Here is a 22,340-nt window from a genome sequence, read left to right as displayed (position 1 = left end):
CGTGGCATACATACATACATCAGATGATAACTCAGCTGCCGAGTTCCACTCACGCAGGGGCATAATTTCCACTGGGGACACGCTTTTCAAAATCCCGTCGGTGTCCTCCCACTTTCGAATGGTTTTGTTCAAGTAATCTCTTGTATTGTAGAATGCACGCTCCGCGCTGCCGAGAGTTTCGCACGACCGTTAAAACGAAACCAAAAGTAAAATGCGCACGCGCATTCAAAATAAATTTTAATAGCCCGCGTTTAGAGAGCGGAAAAAAAAAAAAAAGTGAAATCAGTAATACAATTTACAGCATTATAGCTATTTTCTATTTTAAAATACTTACAAATGCTATTTATTTCTGTGATATTTAGCATCATTAGTCAAGTCTTCAGTGTCACATGATCCTTCAGAAATCATTTTAATATGCAGATTTTTAGCTGAAGAAACATTTCTTTACCCTGGAAATCCAGAGGTCTCGCGAGAGCACAATTTGAATTGTCTTTGCAAGACACTCTGGCATCGAGCAATGATGCACGTTACTGCATTACGTAAGCAGTTCTGGGAACCAATCAAATCGGTGTATCTGATGTAGGTGGGCCAGAGGCGAGCTAAGCCGATGACGACAGCGCTGCGACGTCCGGAATCATTTAGTAAACATTGAAAGCTGGCTACAGAAGAACACCAGTTGTTTGAAACGGCTTTGGCCGCTACAATGAACGAGTTAGACTTGGCTTTTCATATAAAAGAGGAACAGAAAACTGCGCTCGAATCGTTCCTTTGCAAGAAGGACGTTTTTGCTGTTTTGCCGACTGGATACGGCAAGAGTTAAATCTATCAGTTAGCTTCGCTGGTGGCTAAGCGTATGGGGCTGTATTGTTGTGATTGGTCGTGGCGTTATCCAATTGCGTGCAGCGAGATTTTCAAATGCATGCTTGGTGCCGCCCCTCGAGTTAGGTCCTTTTCATTGCTCGATGCCAGACCCTTAATCTTAATAGATTAGGGTCTGGATTTTTTCCAGGCTAACATTTCTTACTAGCAATGTTGAAAACAGATGTTCTGCTTAAAGGCCCCATATTGTACACATTTCTGGAGGTTTATTTTAGTTGTTGATGTCCTTACAAATATATATTTGCGGTATAAGTGCCAAATCCATCTCAATATATTTTTACAGCTCCTTTTTTAGGAGCTCTGTCAAAAACAGGTCGATTTTGGCCGATCTAATTAATATTTATGAGCCTCTCTTCTGATTGGCCTGTTGTTTTCTGAGTGACGCACAGCCAGGCCAATCACAGGTAACTACGGTCATGTATGCTTTAGCCGAGCCCAGAGCCATAGAGAGAGCCTAGCCTGCTGATACTCAAGATATTTCAGAATGATCATTAATTTTTTTTCTTTTTCAAACACCGAATGCAGTAAGCTACATAACTGTTGCTTTAGTAAAGCCCCTTTCACAATGCGCGCTAATTCTGGAAAATTACGGGAACGAGCGCTGTGTGAACGAAAGCCAGAACCATAAAGGCAGTGTTGTAGTGATGATGCACGTTATCATGCGACTCTTCACGACAAAAAAATACGTGCAAAGTGGAATGAAGCGGCGATCAGGCAGAGCCAGCTCCACACTATCAGCACTGAAGCACAGTTTGTTCAGGTTAGTTTCAGTTTAGTGAAACGTACGCGTCGCATTACATCTCACATCCAAACGTCACATGTCTTTATGGGTTGTGTGTAAAGCACGCACAGATTCCGGAAAACAACTGTGAATGAATCAAATCAAACAACTCCGGAACAAATCATGGGACACATTATCCGTGTATTTACTGGAATGGCTGTGTGAAAGAGGCTGAAGTTGACGTGCCACTGGTCTCTTATATTCATGTTGTTCTGAAGCCTGTGCAATGATGTAGTTTCGACATCTATCGACTGAACAGGGTTTTCTCGACTTGTTTTCGTGTTGTTGTTGCTTAACAATGTTATGGACAAGATATTGTCTGGGTTTGACGAAAGGAGGGTGGGACGTGATTGGTGCTCGGGGTGGTGACTGAAGGCGGTGACTGAGTAGATTGGACGTCACATCTTTGCGGAAGTCACAGTGGCTCGTGAAAATGAACAGCTACTTTAAGCAGGCTTTGTGCAGTTTACTGTGGATTGACTGTTTTGAAACTCATATGGTAGTTACATAGCCCCTAGACCTCAGTTATCATGAAAAAAGCCAGGAAATTTCGATTTTGACAATATGGGACCTTTAATATTTGAAGGAACTATGAAACATTTTTATAAGAATTCTTTGCAACATTATGTATACTTTTATTGGAAGTAGCAATAAAACTAAAGCTTGTTCCTCATGTTTTACAGAAGAAAAGTCATTATTTTGTTATCTTCGTGCATAAAAAGTATTCTCGTAGCGTCGTAACATTAAGTTTGAACCACTGACGTCACATGGACTATTTTAACAATGGCCTTACTATCTTTCGGGGCCTTGAACGTGTCAGTTGCATTGCTATTTTTTCAGAGTCAGAAAGCTCTCGGATTTCATCAAAAATAAAAACGAAGGTCTTACAGGTTTGAAACGACATGAAGGCGAGCCATTAATGACAGAATTTTCATTTTTGCATGAACTATCCCTTTAAAAACCACATGAGGACCAACATATGATCTCTGACAATTCTTAGAGGACTCACTGTGGTGTTGTCAATATCATGAAGAGTGCCCTATTGATGGGCTCAATCAGTGAGCAAGCCTGACCGCCACTAAATGGCCTATTAAACATTGATGAGGAAGTCATCCTGAGACTTCCGTGGCTGCTGGACAGTTTGGCTGGTCGCAGGAGGTAAAAGCATCAGGGCCTCGCCCCGGGTTAATCCATTATCCTGCACCAGCTGCCACACACTCCCAGCCCCCACCAAAACAGCCATTTACTGGCAGCTTCCTGCTGAGAGACTCACCGCCGCTCAGACTGGTGCTGGACGCGTGGCTGGATCATCACACCAGCTCACCTAGTTGTGAGGCAAGTCCATAGACTGTAAAAAAAGATGGACAACGCGTCTCCGCTTCTTTCCACTATAGAAAAGTGAAGCCAAACCATCTAAATATGGCCGCTACCATCTTGGGGGAAATTGCGTCATTTGGAGCCAGAGCATGCGCAGTAGAGACTCGTTTGGAGCCAGAGTCTGCGCAGTAGAGTTGTGAGGCGGAGCCGCGGTGTCAAAATCCCGCCCAAACTCCCGCAGACCCAATCGCACGATCACAATTATGACACCACACCCCGTTTTTATAGCATCAAATAACTACTTAAAAGCGAACTTATTAGAAAAACGAACACCTGAACACGAATCAGCATTATAGGAACCACTTCACATGATGGAAATCATCTTTGGAAAAAATTATTTGAAGTGTAATTCGATTATTTAGTTTGGCTCACGTCCCATTAGATTACATGGAGAGGGCGGGGTTTATGACCTATACTGCAGCCAGCCACCGGGGGGCGATCGAAAACTTTTGGCTTCACTTTTCAGGACACCTACGGCACACTTGGGCAAGTCAGATGGCAGAGAGGTTAACATGCGGTTACAACCAACATCTCCTTCAAAACTGCCTTCAGGGGAATCATGTACTTCCTCATACACATCAACATATTTCAAACATAACTATTTTTATGGCTCATACACATATTTGTGTTTGTTTGTTTTTTTATTCATCATATGCTTCCTCCAGTAAAGCTGTGTGAAATCTTACACTTCTGGTAACAGGCTGATGTTTTTTTTTAATGCTTATAATCATAATCTATTCAAAATCCACACTTGATCCTACATTTAGCATCTGCTGTCTCTGTTAACAGCTCAGCCCAAGCACAGATTTCTGCTAAACAAACCAAAAACAACTTCCCCTTATAATGACCCTGTCCACAACTTCTCTTTCTGTGGGTTAAAATAAGCTAATATGACACTGAGAAAGCTCAATAGAAGCACGATTACCATCATCCTTCCTCAGAGGAGCTCCCAGATGCATGTACAGTACATAGAGTCATAAACCTAAGCTAATAACTTCAACCAGATGTATTGATGTCACTTTAGGGTGTATTGAATATACATTAAAGACAAAGATTCATGCAGTGCAGATGTGTGAACCACAGCAATAAAACTAAGCCTTTTGATCCTGAACTTCACACTGCACAAGTTTGAAAAAAAAAAAAGAACTATTAACTACTATTCAACTAATGTTGCAATGTTGCTGTCACGAACGATTATTTTGGTAACCGAGTAATCTGTCGATTATTAGGATGATTAATCAAGTAATCGGATAATATAATTAATTTCTTGTAGTAATAAAAATAGACCTAAGTGAACAATAACTTGGGTGTATATTTTTACTAAACAACTTGTTCAGTATTGACTAAACAACATTTACTTTAAGTGTCCACTTAATCTTTAATATTTGGCCTTTTCGTTACAAAATAAATACTTCAGCCACTGTAACTTCCAACCTGGTCTCATGACAAAAAACGTACCACTTTTTTCCAAGACGCAAAATATGGCTAAAATACATATCACTGGAATTTTCAACAGAAAAAAACACTGGTAATTGTTTTTATACACAGTTATAAATACAGCTGCGTATGTTTCGCTTTCCGGACGTAACAAGCTTGCTCGGTAGCTCAGCCGGCATGGAATTGGACTTAGGATGCGGAAACCTTGGGTATTAAATCCGTCAAAAACACGACTCATGATGAAAGAGCTAAAAGATGACAGGTCGAAAAACAAGCTAAAATGGCATGCTTACGATTGCGTTTTTTCCTCACATTTGCTTTTGTTCATACTATCAGGTAAGTTTAGGTGTGGTTCAGATGGTAATGCCACCCAGTAGATATTTTACATCAAATGTGTCACAAAACGTACATGGCACTACGTATTTCGCATCTGGCAAAAAAAAAGTTCCCAGAGGTACGTTTTCGTCATGAGACCAAATTGATAATTTCTTGAGTATGTCGTCATCAAAACGTGTAAACTCAAAGCGAGCGTTTAAATTTTTATTTTGAAAATCGCAAAAACAGTTAGCATATACTCCTGTGTTTGCGTAGGTTTATAAATTATTTACCTTACAAATCCGATGAAATAGAAACAGTTTGTGTGGAGCAGCATTAACTGTGAACAGAGCTGCATTGACGCACACATACGTAACCTACACGCATGTTAAAGCGCATATATTAAACCTATATTTATTTAATTGAATCATAGCGTTTATGAATTCACAATAGCATTATGCTTCATTATGATTTTTATATGAGTTTAATATATCATGCAGCCATAAAAAAAAAGGTCTAATAATGCGTTTTATGGATTTTCGTCCATTGAACGCGCCACTTGCCTGCTACTCAACACAGACAAAATGCAATCAAGGATTTCTTTTAAAACTGAGTACTTGAATTGAATCGAGGAATCATGATGGCTCTAAAATGAGCTGAATCTCAACTCAGCCCGTCTGAAATTATCATGAATTACAGGATTAGAAAATAAAACCTAAATAGTTTTATAATTTACCTTCCTGGATAGGAAAATATTAAGAGTATATATAATAAGTTCTCTATAATAACTGTAGTTCTTTTCAATAGTGATAATGAGGTGATTATGTAATAATTACAACAGGCCTAGTACTACTTTTAATACAAAGGTACAGACTAATCACACCTACCAGAGACAGGATAACGCAATACGGCTCTTGATTTAATCAGTGTGAACTGAGGGCAAATAACTACCCACAAACATTATCATCCAACAGCAGAAACCAACAACAGCTGCTACTACTGCTGCTAAGATCGTTTGATGCAGTTATTTATTTTAGCACTAGTAAAAGTTAAAACAACACATCAAGATTACAACATTTATACTCATAAATGATCCAGCAATAGCTGCTGAAATCCTTATATGGACATTGAACCAGCATTCAGCTGGTGTTACACAATAATGAAGATGTAGAAGAGAAGGGGAAGAAGTGGCCTCCCACCACAATTGGACTGCTGGTAACAGTCACCACCATTGGCATGAATGGGTCAGTGACTTTCCAAACAGACAATGCGGCATGTCTCAGGGACGGAGCCTGTGTGTCATTCTTGACTTGCGTCTTCAGCTGTTGAGGCAGACATTTACGCAAGTCACATCCATCAAACAAGACTAGGTGTGTCGCTTGCAAGTCTTGCCTAGACTAGACAAAATGGTGCGTGCACGCAGATTTACAATGGACAAATCAATCAAATACAGTCTCTTTAGTCAAAGCTAAAACCTTAAACGTAAAAACTGATCTCGCAGTATAAGCCAAAACTGATACAGAGAGGTGAAACCTGAGTGCTGACTGTATTGAATCAGTTTGAGGTCAAGTTTTCAATGGAGCGCCTGTGCATCTGCAACATGTCAGAAAGAGCAGGAATAAAAGACCAAGTTAAAATGTCCTCAGGGGGTTGGCACTTCAACTAATGAGGATCCTGTCCATGCCGTATCATTGCGAAATTCAGAGAGGGAGTGCGAGAGCGTGCTTTGGGGTTACGAACGCAAACGTACAAAACAGCAGATCGTCTCTCTGGGCGAGACAAAAAAGCTCTGAGGAGGAGAGAAAACATTTATTGGAGTTGTTCGGGCATGACAGATCTAAATCTGGAAAGGAGAAGGCCGTGCCCTCCATTCACCTTCATCCTCAAACAGATCGTAAAAAGAAAAAGTGCTGGTTGATGTTCCAGAACAGTTTGTGCCGCAGTTCTTCGAACATAATGTAGATGTGCATTAAGTGCACTTACGTCACGATGTGAAATCGAGGCCTTGTGCCTATAGGCCAGGCTTCGCCAGAGAGCCGAACGGCTAATCTGTGTCATGCTCGCAGCCATCGGCCTGAAAGCGGAGGAGGGGTAGAAAGAGGGGGAGGGGAGATCGCCCACACATGCCTTGCATTGGGGGAGGATATTAGCAGGAATGACTGGAATTCTCTTCAGTCCAGCCACCGCTTTGGATCAGGTGACTTCAAGTCCTGAGGGACAGCGACTTTAAACGTTCAAATCGTGTGGCAGATTATGCTGCGTTCGAATCTCTGACGCTGCGGTCTGCAACATCTGTAAAGAAGTGAACAGCGTTTGTTTTGAAAGGCATTCCTGACACAAGCCCTGTCCTGACTCTACACTCAGTCACCTAATGCACGCCGAGTACATGTCAGAGTGGTATGCAATGATTCAGGGTGGCCTGTGCTGTGGAAAGAGAGATGCCTCACACCGTATAGACCATTTGGCCAGTTCACAGGCGGCAAAAGGACTCGTTCTGGACAGAGGACATACCAGACATTTCCAATGTAATGGGAGTTGCAGCTTGCTCATTTCCTCCTGTTAAGAGCGAAGCGTAACCCAGGGCTGGACAAATTGGTCTGTTCAGCAATTAATGAGGTTGTGTCTTCTCAGAATTTGAGGGGGTGAAATTGATTTAGATGTTTTTTGCCTCACAGACAGAGTAGAAATGTGGACAACAAAAGTGATGTACCTTTTGCTTTGTTTGTGTTTTGTGCGTTTTGTCTTTTTAAATGAAAACCAGACAGGTGGTTTCCAATAAACACTCCTTCAATTAACGCTTCTATTCAGCAAGGACGCATTCGTTTGATCAAAAGTGATGGTAAAGCCATTTACAATGTTGCAAAGAATTTCTATTTCATACAAAGGCTGTTAAATGCCTCTTTTGATCTGTCTGATCATCAAAGAATGCTAAAAAAAGCAGCACAAGTTTCTGAAATTACATTTTAAGATATATTCTCAAAAAAAAAAAAAAAAAAAACATGTACACAACCAGTCAAAAGTTTTTGAACAGTAAGAGTTTTAATGTTTGTTTGTTTTTAAAGAAGTCTCTTTAAAGGCATAGTTCACCCAAAAATGAAAATTTTATGTTTATCTGCTTAACCCCAGGGCATCCAAGATGTAGGTGACTTTGTTTCTTCAGTAGAACACAAACAAAGATTTAACTCAAACTGTTGCAGTCTGTCAGTCATATAATGGCAGTCAATGGTTACCAAAGTCATTTAATCCAAAGCACAGCAAAAAAAAAAAGGAAAATTTTGAAAGTTTTTTACTATTTAAAATAAATGTTTTCTACATTAATATATTTTAAAATGTAATTTATTCCTGTGATTTCAAAGCTGAATTTTTAGAATCATTACACCAGTCGCATGATTCTTCAGAAATAATTCTAATATTCTGATTTCCTGTTCAAACATAACTTTTGTTGAAAACAGCCGAGTAGAACCTTTTCAGGTTTCTTTGATGAATAGAAAGTTCAGAAGAACATATTTTGTAACATTTCTATTATCACTTTTGATCAATTTAAAGCATCCTGGCCTAATAATGGTTATCATTTCAAGCTTTTGAATGGTATAGTGTATAATGTTACAAAATATTTTTTTTATTATTTCTATTCATCAAAGAATTCTGAAAAATGTACTCAACTGTTTTAAATATTGATAATAACAATAAAAAAATAGTTTCTTGAACAGCAAATCAGCATATTAGAATGATTTCTGTAGGATCATGTGACACTAAAGACTGGAGTAATGTTGCTGAAAATTTAGCTTTGATCACAGGAATAAATGACATTTAAAAAAAATATTTAAATAAAAAGCAGTTATTTTAAAAAGTAAAAAATATTTCATAATATTACTGCTTTTTTCTGTATTTTGGATCAAATAAATGTAGGCTTAGTAAGCAGAAGAGACTTCTTTAAAAAAAAAACATTAAAAATCTTGCCGTTCAAAAACTTTTGACTGGTAGTGTATGTTAAATTGTAATACTATTTCACAAGATTTCAGTTTTTACTGCATTTTAAATCAAATAAATGCAGCTTTGGTGCATTTATTATTGAATCCAAACTTTTCAAGAACATTGCATGAAAGACATCGGTTGATAAAATATGTATATAAAAAAAAAAAGATTTAAATGTGCACTTCATAACAACCATCAGGGAACATCTGTGAGTATGAACAATAAAATTACCCATCTCAAACCGTGAACAGTTTACTAGTCTGCCTAATTAGCATAAAATTGCTGATCTTGCTGTGAAGACATTATGAGGGTCTAAATTAGGCAACATTGTAGAAAGATCGACTAAACTTTACAGTTCAGCTCCACTCAAGGATATTTCCATTAACGAGGATGATAATGATATTCAACATATCATAAAAGCAAAGAAAAATGCCTGGGCAAGGCTTTTAAAACTGTGTGCGTGTCAGGACGGCGACCAGGAATGTCTCGAAAACGAGGCAGAGAGAAAATCTCAGCAGGTGCAAGACTTAAAGAGTTGCAAAGCTGCAAAGAGTGCCTGTAAACAGAGCGCACGGCCAAAACCTGAGCTTACACGGCTCGATCCGAGCTTACATAGCAGGGCCCACAGCTTTCCACCTTTTTTCCTAGCGCTATAACAGTCTCTCCAGTTTCTTATTAGGTTATTCGCTGCTTGTTGGGAAAGTAGGCTAGTCAGAAACCTGTGGGAATAAGAGGCAGCAGCTGCTGTAAATAAGGACAAGTGCACGTCTGCTGTAGGCAGCAGCAACAAACAAGACGATTCCGTCATAAAGAGGGCACGAATTGCCCTGGCACCATGTTGAAGACACTTTGAAGACCCCTTTTTTTGAAACTCAGGCTTGTGAGGGAGTATCGTCTGTTTAAAGCCCCTGTTGGGACATAGTATGCTTGACTTCAAGCATCTTATGATGTTTGAAGCGAGAGGGACGGCGCTGATCCCATGAGCGGATGCCAGCTGGGAAGTCAGGTACTGTTTACAAGCCCCACTCCCTATTTTAAAGGGGTAAAATACAATAGAGAGGCATAACCTGCTTTGCAGCTTCATTAGGACAGTAGGGTGAACACACTGGCGCAGGGATGTTTGTGTACAAACACTGGGAGTAGGCCGAGGCCCTGGGCGTTTCCTGTAGCTCAACTGCTACTGCATGACTGGCATTGCCAAGGCCACAAGTTCAATTCCCATAGAGCACGCACACTGATTAATTTTATCAGTAATTTTGGTAGGTATGCCGGTAATTACTTTTATTCTACAGTTGATAACCGATAAATGGTTGATGTATTTTGTAGGCAAAATAAATCAACACAAACATGTAACTAAGAATTATTTTACATGCATGCATTTGGCAGATTTTTTTTTATTCAAAGCAGTGATATTGCAATTCTAGATACTAACTGGCAAAGTGTAAAATTCAATATTTTGTCTAAATAAATGAAAAATAAAATTAAAATTAGTCTTTAAAATGCTACAAGTGAATTTCAGCATCAAAATTACACAATTGCACAGTATAGAGATACATTTTTTTTTTGTGAGAATTGCTTAATACTGTGTTATGGATTTTTTTCCATGGGGAATTTTCAATGGTGGCCAACAGGTGCTCAATGGGTTGAAGGTTAAAAATGCAGTTTCAATGCAGCGTCTAAGATGCCAGTCATACTCCATGCACTCCTGTTCAAGACAGTTAGGGTATCCCAAAAAACTCCCATCTCATTTTCTCATCAAACTTCTAAATTATCCAACATCGCTGTTTTACCTTTTTTTGTAAAGGGTGTTTGATCCTCCTTGCATGTTCACTTTGTAAACACTGGGATGGTACTTCTGCAGCATTGTAGGATGATTTTAAAGTTGGAGGAGAAAATGAGATGGGAGTTTTTTATGCATAGTGTAGCCATGTACATTGCAGAGCTCGACAAGATGAGCATTTGCGGTTAAAAAGTATATAAACTGCATTTTTTTTTAGAAATAACCAATCATTTCATTAGATAAGACCCTTATTCCTCGGCTGGGATCATGTAGAGCCTTTTGAAGCTGCACTGAAATTGCATTTTTAACCTTCAATCCATTAAACACCATTTACGTCCACTATATGGAGAAAAATCTTCTGAAAGTTTTCCTCAAAAAAAGTTAATTTCTTTGCGACTGAAAAAAAAAAGACAAACATCTTGGATGACATGGATGTGAGTAAATTATCAGGATTTTTTTGGGGAAGTAATTCTTTAAAAAGACTAATAATAAATGTATTATTAAAATACCTATTAAATACATCTATCCAATATATTTTGAGGAAAACTTAAAATTAGTGTCGTCAATCGATTAAAAAAAAAAAAAAAAAAAAAAAAAAAAACATTTTGTCTCAAATTAATTGTGATTAATCGCGATTAATCCCACCTAACATTAAAGTTTTAAATATATTTTTATATTGCTATTTTTTTACATTCAATCTTTAAATTAATATCGAAACAACATAAAGACAGTATATTTTAAATATTTGTTTAACGGAATCTTTACACAAGATTGAAGGAGAGTATCACTCCAATACTAAATTCTAAATTAAATACAGATGAACCCCTAAAGCTACAAAAGTTATTTCCACTTTTCTTTTATTCTTTGATTAACAGACATCACAGCAGCTGGGTTATTAGGATGTTTCGCTGCTATTACTTTAAGAGCTGCCGCTGCTTGAACGTGATGCAGATCTGACAAGCATACTCGCAGTTTCATTGGCACAAGATTAAATGACAGGCTACAGTGTGTGCCATCGTGCGTGCAATTGAAGAGTATGCACTACGAGCACAGTATAATGGCTGACAGGACAGGAAAATTCATTTATACTGACATATGGCCTAACATCATATCATCTCACTGTTGTTCTACTGAAGCTCCTTGTCACCCGTACCTTTCCCGTGCTTGTTTGACTAGAGCGCGTCTGAAAAGTCTCCAATTTGATGTGGTTATAAAAACATTGTCTAAATGAATGCAATTCTTGTCAAAAAAAAAAGACAGAATCAGCAGTTGTGAGTGAGTTGGCCAACCCTAGTTCCGCTGTCAAACTGGAAAAATTAATCACTAATTTTGACAGCACTACTATTAAAAACTATTTTTTCATACTGTACATTACAATGTCATGAGGCTTAAATTAAATTCATTTCCTTTAAACATTGTTATAGTGTAACATTTATTTAGATTAAATCGTATTTAATATTAAACACTATTTTATCTTATACCACTGCATTCCTGCTTTAAGTAAAACATCTGCCAAATGCATGAATGTAATTTTTTTTTTACACCAAATTTGGCCCAAATAAACAATGTTTCATGTGCCTCAAGCATATATGTCTTTCATTTGTAACAAAGCAGGCAAATACAATACACAATATCAAATTGCATGCTAGCAACATTGTGGGAGTTGGAGCAGTGCAAGTCTGTGCATCTAGCAACTGCAACAACACTGACAGCTCACGCCAAAACCTGCCAAGGAGGGTAAATACTAGCCAATGTGTTTATTTTGTTTAATCCTCTCCTTTAATTAGTCTTCAGTCTGCTGTCAAGGAGGAAGTCAGGCTTGAACACCTGCATACCGCTCTCTCTGTCACCACTGACCTTGGCGAGCCAACTTACAGCTCTACGTTGCCTTTTTGAGAGCTCACATGCAAAGGAGAAAGACATCGCAATGATTAATAAGTGCTCTGCTCATACTTTTGCAAGAGAGGACTATTATAAACTCAGTTATTAGAAGCATGCGATAAATTCATGAACCGGCCAAGCCTGATTTCCCGTCAGGCTCTTACACATAACAAAAATGGATTCATGTGCACCAATTCAGGTTCATTAGCATTTCTTGTGCAACACCAAGGAGGAATTTCTCCAGTCAGAGCTCGTCCTCTCTTGGAAAAGAGCCCCAGTGAGACAAGATGGACTGTGAACTAACAGATCCGGTCAATAGCAGAATGTGAGGCGCGGTCAATATGTCTGTCAACGATAATGAGGTGCAGATCCCGTAGGGATCTCACACACAAAAATGTTTGTGAATGGCGAAAGTTCTAAGCATGTTACTTATTCTAAGAGGGGAAAAAAAAAATCAAAATCAAAAATGTGTTTTATGCCTCTGAAAGCTTTAAATCACTGGTTTCACATGCAACCTTTTCTATACATTTAAAACTATTTTTTTTTTGTAATCCATTCAAAATGGCGATCAATCAGCTCACTTAACGGGTTCTTTTATAAGGGTTAAATGAAAAAAATTACAACTTTATTCAACAATTTCTTTTCTTCCGTGTCATGGAGGAGAATTAAGTCATTATTTTTGTTTTCTTTGTGCAAAAAAAGTATTCTCATATCTTTATAACATTACAGTTGAACCACTGATGTCACATGGACTATTTTTACATTTTCCTTCATACATTTCTTGGTCTCTAACATAGTAGTTGCATTGCTGTCTATGCAGGGTCAGAAAGCTCTTGGATTTCATTAAAAATATCTTAATTTGAGTTCTGAATATGAACAAAGGTCTTACAGGTTTAGAACAACATGAAGGTAAGTAATTAACGAAAATTTTAAGTTTTGTTTAAACTATCCCTGACTAGTTTTTCAGTGGTAGATAACCATAACTATAAAGTAGTGTGGTTGATGTTGTTGTTTAATATTACTCCGTACTTATTTGTGTAGTAATACTGTAACATAGGGGTGGGCAGTACACCGGTGTCATAGTCAGCACTGGTGTGACATTGCGCCACGACATGGATTTTCTAATACCGTCAATACCGTAATAAATCAATTATGTGCCTCGAACGACTGCATTTACATCAATAATAGCTAATTCTAAATAATAAGGCATTAAATTTTCTTCAAACGTTCAGTTGTGGTCTGAATACCTGTCCTTATACTATATATCTTGTTGTAAATAAAAAAGTAAAACATATTCGTATCAGCTTTGCAGGTGGTAGGTAAAAGGGGAGTGGCCATTAAACGACTGGTGAAACATCGTGAAGAAAGGTCGGGCCTGTAGACTATACCAGGGGCGGAGTGGCAATCGGGACGACCGGGACTTTTCCCGGTGGCCGGCCGAAGGATTTATACAGCGGATCACAAATTGAGCGGGCGCGAGGCGAACGTGACCGGCCTGTTTACTTTTACTTTCGCTTTTGCGATAACGCACACTCTGTGTAAAGGGAGCAGCACATCTTATAACGTTAATAGATATCTGTCAGTGAATACAAGATTGCAGCAAATCCTCCAGTCTATGTTTGTAATCTCTCTTTACTTTCGACCCGTGATCATTCAAATCTAAAGGTCATTGTACACTGATTCCGATTTTCGGATGCGTTTTTTTTTTTTTAGTTTTCTCATATTCGCCATCCTTATCAAAATGCTTATTATGGATGCGAAAATGCGGAAAATCAAACACGATCCAATTTTTTTTATGACGGACGAAAGTTTCAGAGGCAGTGTGTAAACTCGATTAACATAACCTGTATATTTTTTTTACGTGCAAAAATCTCGGACGAAAATTTCGTACTCGCGTGCAATGACATTAACTCCAGCAGCTCTTGTTGGATGCAGGGTTGCCAAGTCCGCGTTTTTCCCCACAGAATTGGTCTACTATTAAACTGTTGACATGGGTTGATTTCCTCCAGTTATTTAAAAGGTTTTAAATATTGCCGAAATTAAATTTCAATAAAAAATAATTTTTGTTTTGTTGTACACTGTTAAGTAAGATCTTTAGGTTTTTTGCAAAATAAATATGTTGAGAATGCATACTCTCCCATGTCTCTTTTTGATAAGGATACCTACCATTTACTTATTATATTATAAAAATATTAACTTTATTCACATACTAAAGGGACAGGACAGGCTACTCCTCCCAAAATGTACCAAAAAAATTGTGATATTATACCGTCACCATTCAAAAGATGAAAAATACCGTGATATTAATTTTAGGTCATATCGCCCACCCCTACTGTAACAACTTCTTTTTAAAAGTGTAACCCATATCCATTGATAAAGCTATAAAAACTGAAACGGAGTTGACAAGTGGGGAAATAAATTCTTCTGTTAAGTGACCAAGTTTTAAGGCTGTGACACACCAAGCGGATTATCAGCCATTGTCAAATATTGGGATGTCGTTAAATCTGCCAGTTCAGTTTTTGTGGTGTATTCTGTACTGCCAGCACAAGTCGGACCCCATTGGCAGATTTTTGGCCAATTGTGCATGTTGAATTGAAAAATGTCATCATCTTATTTTTCCAGTTATAACTATTTCTGAGTAAAACAGCTATGGGTTTGAGCACATGTAAGGTCAGGACACTCTGAAAGAAGTGTCAAAGTGTTTCAGCCAATCAGAAAGTTCTGAAGGAGCTGATGCAATTACAAAAACCATGATCATCTAAATGTCAAATTGGACAGACACTGCAGTTAAGCTTCCATCTACAGTTAAGGTCAAAAGCTTACATCCCCTTTTCACTGAAAATATATTACAAGAGAAAATAATAGATGAATTTATAAAAAATTACCCTGTTCAAAAGTTTACATACAATTGATTTTTAATACTGTCTTGTTACCTGAATGATCCACAGATGTGTTTTTTTGTTTAGTGTTAGTTGTTTGTGAGTCCCTTGTTTGTCCTAAACAGTTCCAATGCCTGCTGTTCTTCAGAAAAATCCTTCAGGTCCCACAATTCTTTGGTTTTCCAGCATTTTTGAACCTTTCCAACAATGTATGATTTTGAGACTGTATGGTTTTATTACAGAAGGTTCAAATGCTCACAGATGCTCCAGAACGAAAAATGACGCATTAAGAGCAGGGGGTTAAAACTTTTGAACAATGGAGATGTGTACATTTGTCTTATTTTGCCTAAATATCATATTTTTCTGCCCTTCAGAGGCTACAGAAAATAGTTACACGTTTCCCAGAAGACAAAATAAGTTAAATTTACCCTGATCTTTAAATTTTGGCTCTCAGAATCATACAGTCACTATTGGAAAGTGTTCAAATACACAAAAATGCTGGAAAACCAAAGAATTTGTGGGACCTGAAGGACTTTTTTGAAGAACACCAGGCAGCTTAACTGTTCAGGACAAACAAGGGACTCATGAACAACTATCACTAAACAAAAAATAAATAAATAAATAAATACACAGCTGTGGATCATTCGGGTAAGAACACAGTATTAAGAATCAAGAGGATGTAAACTTTTGAACAGGGTCATTTTTATAAATTCAACTATTATTTTCTCTTGTGGACTATTTGTATATGTCTTTTATGTGAAATATCTTATTAGAGTCAGTATTTTGTATAATCCCTCTTATTTTGCAGATTCCGAAAGGGGGGTGTAAACTTTTTGACCTCGACTCAACTGTATATCAGCAGATGAAGAACTCAGTAAACAGACTACAAATACTTATTATCTTAATATATTTTTCCACCAAAGCTGTTTATCGTTTACATCACAAAGAGTTGATGTGTCAACAGTAGCAATGCAAAACTGACCAAAGTTAAAAGACCAACAAACCAACAATTTTACTGCATTAAAAGTGGCTATACTAAGATCCTCACTTGAGGAGCACTTTATAAAATGGAAAGCACGTATTGAGAGCAACCACTCTGCCAATACTGCACTTTACAGTGACGTTAGTGCACTGCTCGTGTTTAACCGGCGCCAGCATAACATCCTCCACGTAAATCATTAACCTCCACAATCAAATGCGCCATAAGAAAGCGTGCGGCCTACCAGTGTTGTAGTAAGACAAGAACAGAGGAGTTTATGACTCCTGGAAATTGGGTCATACTATGGCTCACTCGCGGTGATGGGATGTGAGGTGGCACCTGCTAGTGATGGGTTGCACGAGGACAGTGGCGGTCTTTAGAGGAGCAGACACACTGGGGTGTAATCTCATTACTGACGTCAACCCGACACCCAGGACAGAGAATCCACTCACTGTGAAGGCCAACCTTAATCAACAGGACCAGGAAGAGCCCAAAAAGCAGCATCCCACCCACTACAGTCCTGTTTACATTTTAAACTGAACTCTAGTAGAAAGCAACGGACTCTTAAAGACCACAATGACTGAAAGACAATCCTGTCAGACTGATTAATGAGCATCACCCTCATGCAAATGGTAATGGCAATAGCAAAAGCTAATGTAGCATAAATGCAAGAACATCAACAGGAATCAATGTCCCCAGACTTTGTAAAAGGAAACATTTACGCTGCCCTTGAAAACAAAGTCCAACTTGTTTCTCAGGCATTTATCAGCAACATCTGATTAACCCTATAAAGCCTACTGTGTCATATTTTGATTCATTTCTAAGGTCTGAAAATTATCTACATGACCAAAATGTCACTGTCTGATTGATTATTTGTACTTTTTAGTAAGGGAAAGCCTAGTATAATTGTAAAAACATCCATCTTCAGTTTCTGGTTCACATGTCTTATATTTTAGGATAAATATTTACTCAGCTAAAGCAAATTAAGTTTACTTAATTATCCATACTTTACTTGAAAAACCATACTTTATTCTTTTTTAGAAAAGTAATGTTAAAATTTACGTACCAAATGTGATACATCTAGCCTTTGAAGAACACCTATTTTTACAAATCTCAATCATCATTGTATTGCATTGTGTGTTCTGCCTTGAGATTAAAACTGCAAACTTTTGATAATAAAATATGATAATAAAAAATTTGGATTTACATAACATCTTAAGACATATTTTTCGAAAATACAGAGTACTGACATTTATATGCTTTTTTTGCTATAGAAAAATAAACCAATAGACAAAAATTAAATATACATAATATCTGCTTGAAACTGCATATTTAAGCTCAGTTTGGGCCTAAAATTGAACTAAATTAATGTGTCTTTTTTCCACTTTAAGGATGAGCTCTATGCTCTCACCATATCACACTATGTGTGCCATAAAGGTTTTAAATATGTATAAAATATGTTACACATGTGATTCAACACATATGCAATTTTTTAACTATATATATGTGACCCTGGAGCACAAAAACCAGAAGTAGCACAGGTAAATTGGTAGCAATAGCAAAAAATAAATTGTATGGGTCATAATAATCGAAAATCATTAGGATATTAAGTAAAGATCAGAGTCCATTAATATATTTAGCAAATTTCCTACTGTAAACATTTTAAAACTTCAATTTTGATAAGTAATATGAACCGCTAAGAATTTGGACAACTTTAAAAGGGAATTTTCTCAATATTTAGATTTTTTTGCACTGTCAGATTCCAGATTTTCAAATTGTTCTATCTTGGCAAAAATGTTGTCTTATCCTAACAAACCACACATCAATGGAAATTCTATTTATTCAGAAAAAAATATCCCTTCTGACCGTTTTAGTGGTCCAGGGTCACATATATATTCAACAGCAGCATAAACTTTGTAGAATTTCCTCTATACTATCCATAAAAACGTATAAATGTATATTAAAGCTGGAATAACTAGATGATCAAGTATTGTCCAAAGAACGAGGCCAGGAATCCCAAGAGCAAATGTCACGGCAGCAATTTTGACAATGGCCTGAAGTCAGCTGGGTGATTAAGGCAAATGTAATAACAGATAAACAGGTCTTAAAGAGACACGCACTGATTTCTAAACCTAAATACAGTCCATACACTCAAACACTCCAACTTACCCCATTCCAAAAAGTCCGTCACGTGTTTTTCCCGTTTTAAGGGCGAGTTGCTGCACTCGTTGTACAAACATATGAGAATATCCAGCAGTGTCTCCACACTCAACGACTTGTCGTTTTTCTGATGGCCATCCAGCAGCAACTGCTCCAACTTCTTCAGGCGCACCTTCGCAGACATTTTCTACCAATTAAGCGGCCTGGATACCACTCCCAGAGCCAGAAAGGAAAAAAACAACTCTTGTCGAAATCAATAAAACGGGGATTAGCGCTATAAATATATACGAATAGTATATATCCGGCTGATATGTGTGGAGCTCTGAAGTCCCAGACTCCAACTGCTAGCCAGCCATCCAGCTAGCCAGCTAGCAAAATGTGCCCAACATTGTGCTCAGATAAGCGAAGACCTAATGCGCCTAACCCCGTTGTTGTCCGCTGGTTTCCAGCGTTTCCACCCCCCTCCTCACTCCCGAGGCCCTGTCGGCTCCATTTGCCTTAATCCGGACAAATCTGTACTTTCCACTTTGCGGGATGAGTCGGGCTTTTTCTCCCGTCGAATCTCAGGATGACTGGACGCTCATTCCGCTCAACTGGAAACCTTCACTAATAAACTCCCTGATGAACGTCTACACACGCCTTTAACCTACATAAATACGCCCCTTTGAAACCGGGAGTGGGAGCTTTTTCTAAGTAGGCGAATTCTTGCGTGTTAAGCCTGCGCTAGCCGGTGTGCTTCTCTGTGAAGCCGAATATGGCTGCATTCGTGTTCAGCCTTGTCTAGCGCTCCCGAATGAAGAATCCAGACCCGGGATAGCGGAGCCCCGCCCACTCGCACCGGAAACGCTGGGGATATATGACGCCATTGTTTGATTGACACAGGGAGGCAGCTAGCACTGACCTCATCAGGAGCCCGCATGCACTGAAAGCAGCCTCTCATTGACCAGACTGAAAAACTGAGAGATTACAAACTTCAGCACTAATGGCTGTTTTTTATGTAGTTTTCTTCTATATTGTAATTCCAGTTCTAATAACTGTAATTACAAGTGTTTTCAGATGATAATATTAAAATACATTGTAGGATATACAGACACACGTGTTTAACATAATATTAGTATTATTAATCATATAGGGTTTATATTATGTAATATTTTAAAATTGTTACATATTGACATTTTTAGTATTTTATTATACTTTGTTATATTTTATCATTCCACAAATGTAACTGCTGTTCTCATGTAGTTTTTTTTAATGGAACACTAAATGTTTTCAAGTGATAATAATATTATTAAGTTTAATATAATATTATATAATATTATAATAAATGCTGTTCTTCTGAACTTTATATTCATCAAAGAAACCTGAAAAATTCTACTCAGCTGTTTTCAACATAATAATAATAATAATAATAATAATGTATTAATAATATTTTTATTTATATATTTATTATTAGAATGATTTCTAAAGGATTGTGTGATTGGATTAAGGATGATAAAAATGCATATATTCTATAAATAAATTACTTTTCAAATAGAAAAGTTATTTTAAATAGTAAAAATATTTCAATATTCATTTTAATGTTTTGCTGTATTTTTGGATCAAATAAATGCAGGCTTGGTGAGCAGAAGAGAATTCTTTAAAAACATTAAAATCTTACAGTCCAAAAACTTTTGATAAGTATGTATGTTGAAATATTTCATATTTATTTATAATATTTAAAAATTCTAAATGTTTCCTCAACTTTATCATTCCACATATTTGGAATATCTGATCATATTTACATAAACCACAGAGAATGCAAATTATTTAATATCTCATCTGGATTTCTAAATATATTTACAATAATATATTTCTGAGAGCCTCTAGATAGTTGCCTCCAGTCTAAAGTTCTGACAAAAAAAGCTCAAGTATGTTTTTTCAGCCACAGTACAGTTTACAATATACCTACTACTTTTACTTACACTTTTAGACTTTGTTTGAATCACTTAAACACAAAGTTTTTATGGTTTTATCTAATAGAAATGTATGCTAAAATTCAGCATTTAAAAAACAAAGCACTGTAAAAGTCAGCTGCGGTCAAATGATACAAAATCTAAGAGTCACACAGAGGCCTTGACCTCTAGATAGCATCTAATAGCAATTACATTTACTCAACACAGATTATAATTGCCTGGGCATTCACTAATTCATAAATCAGTGACCTTTTCACTGCCACCTGTTTTTATGATCTATAAGTATTATTATACACTCTCAAAGAAATAGGCTTTGAAAGGTTCTTCATAGCGATGCCATAGAAGAACCATTTTTGATTCCACAAGGAACCATTCAATCAAAGGTTCTATAAAGAACCATCTCTTTCTTACCTTTTTATAATCTGAAGAACATTCTTTGGCCACACAGAACCTTTTGTAAAACAGAAAGGTTCTTCAGATGTTAAAGGTTCTTTATTTAGACAAAAGGTTATTCTATGGCATCGTGAAGCATCTTTATTTTTAATAGTGTACTACTATAGTTATTTTTATTGCTTGATTTGTTTATGCAAATAATACATCCATTCAAACCTAGCTCCAACAAAACGAGCGGAGCCTCCACATGTGAATGCTTTGAAAACATTGACCTCTGCTGGTGAGAACGAATAGCTAGCCTTTTTATCATTCTCTACCGTCTTTGCACCTCCTATTGAGCTTTTTTTCTTTGAGATGAATTGCAGACAGCTCTGGGAGACAGAATTGTGTTAGTAGCTGTTCAATATTTTATAAGCCGAGAGCTGCAAATCTCTGTGGGAGCTTGTAAGTGTCAGGACGGATTATTTTTACCGCCTCAGCCGTAATTTCTGCCTTTTACCTACATTTTGATGCCCTGGGGTGTTTTTGGGGACCCATGAGCTGGTAGAAAAGGATACCCTGTAGAGTTTATTTTAAAAAACTGCGTTTTCCCCCTTTTTTTGGTTCTCCCAATCTGTTCTGACTGATGGAAAGAGGGGAGAACGGACTCATTCACTGCTTCTTGAATGTCACGCTTTACCTTATGTTCCTCTCCTCCAATCACCCTCAGGCCTAACAGCTTCTGTTGCCAAGTGATAAGGATTCACAGAGGAAAGCTCTTCTAACATTTAAAAGCATAAGACAGCAAAAGTTGTTTTTATCTGTCGCACTGGAACTCTGGATCTGTGTGTCTGAGGGTTACTATGTAAAAAAGCCTGCTCATGTTTAAAATATCACATCAAACTTTGTCGCATTGCATTTGAGGATAAGATATGCATACATTTGTTTTATTTTTGTTACATTCATTGTGCAGCAGAGGGAGCACCAGGTCTTTGCATCTGCTGTTGCACTTGCAGTGTGACGAATTCATTCATGTGGGAATCTAGCTGGGAATCATTAATGCGCATAAAAGCTAGAAACTGCATTTAAAATAAAGATGTTCACCATTATTTTTGTCCTTAAGGCAAGACACTGCAGGTGAATAGGGTAAAAAAAGTATCTAATAGTTATCACCTTACTTACCCAGTTAGCTGATTACATTGATAATTGCAAACATTTGTGTATTAAAAAATGTTATGTTTAAAAACACAAATGAGGAATTATTTAATGAAATATGCACTAAAAAAAATCGAAACACTTGGAGTCAGTTTCAAAAGTCTTGTTGAATTTTTTTTTTTTTTTTTTTTTTTTTTTAAATATTAGAGTCGAATGTTTTAACAGAGGGGATGTTGCTAATCTGGTCACTCCATAATTTAGAAAAAAACATTATTATAATAATAATTATTATTATTTTTTTTAGCATTTGTTTGGGAATAAAATGTTGTATAAAATCAAGCTAATTATATATGAATAAATCCCTCAGTAAAAACCTTCAGGATATATAGAGGAATAAAAATGTTTTGGTGTTTGTAAG

At 37.2% G+C, this 22,340-nt stretch overlaps 1 protein-coding gene across 1 annotated transcript in view; it reads right to left on the bottom strand.

The window, feature by feature from the left end:
- The window catches only part of cdc42bpb (CDC42 binding protein kinase beta (DMPK-like)), a 97,316-nt gene extending 78,094 nt beyond the window's left edge, over positions 1-19,222 (bottom strand). The window contains exon 1 of the mRNA XM_073852909.1: positions 18,453-19,222. Within this exon, the coding sequence (XP_073709010.1) occupies positions 18,453-18,627 (175 nt within the window). The 5' untranslated portion in view covers positions 18,628-19,222. The remainder of the gene's footprint in view (positions 1-18,452) is intronic.
- Positions 19,223-22,340: the final 3,118 nt, after the last annotated feature.

This window comes from Garra rufa, chromosome 13, assembly GCF_049309525.1.
Source record: "Garra rufa chromosome 13, GarRuf1.0, whole genome shotgun sequence".
Lineage (NCBI taxonomy): Eukaryota > Metazoa > Chordata > Actinopteri > Cypriniformes > Cyprinidae > Garra > Garra rufa.
Note: the sequence above shows the minus strand (reverse complement) of the source record. Positions and strands in the feature narration are given on the sequence as shown.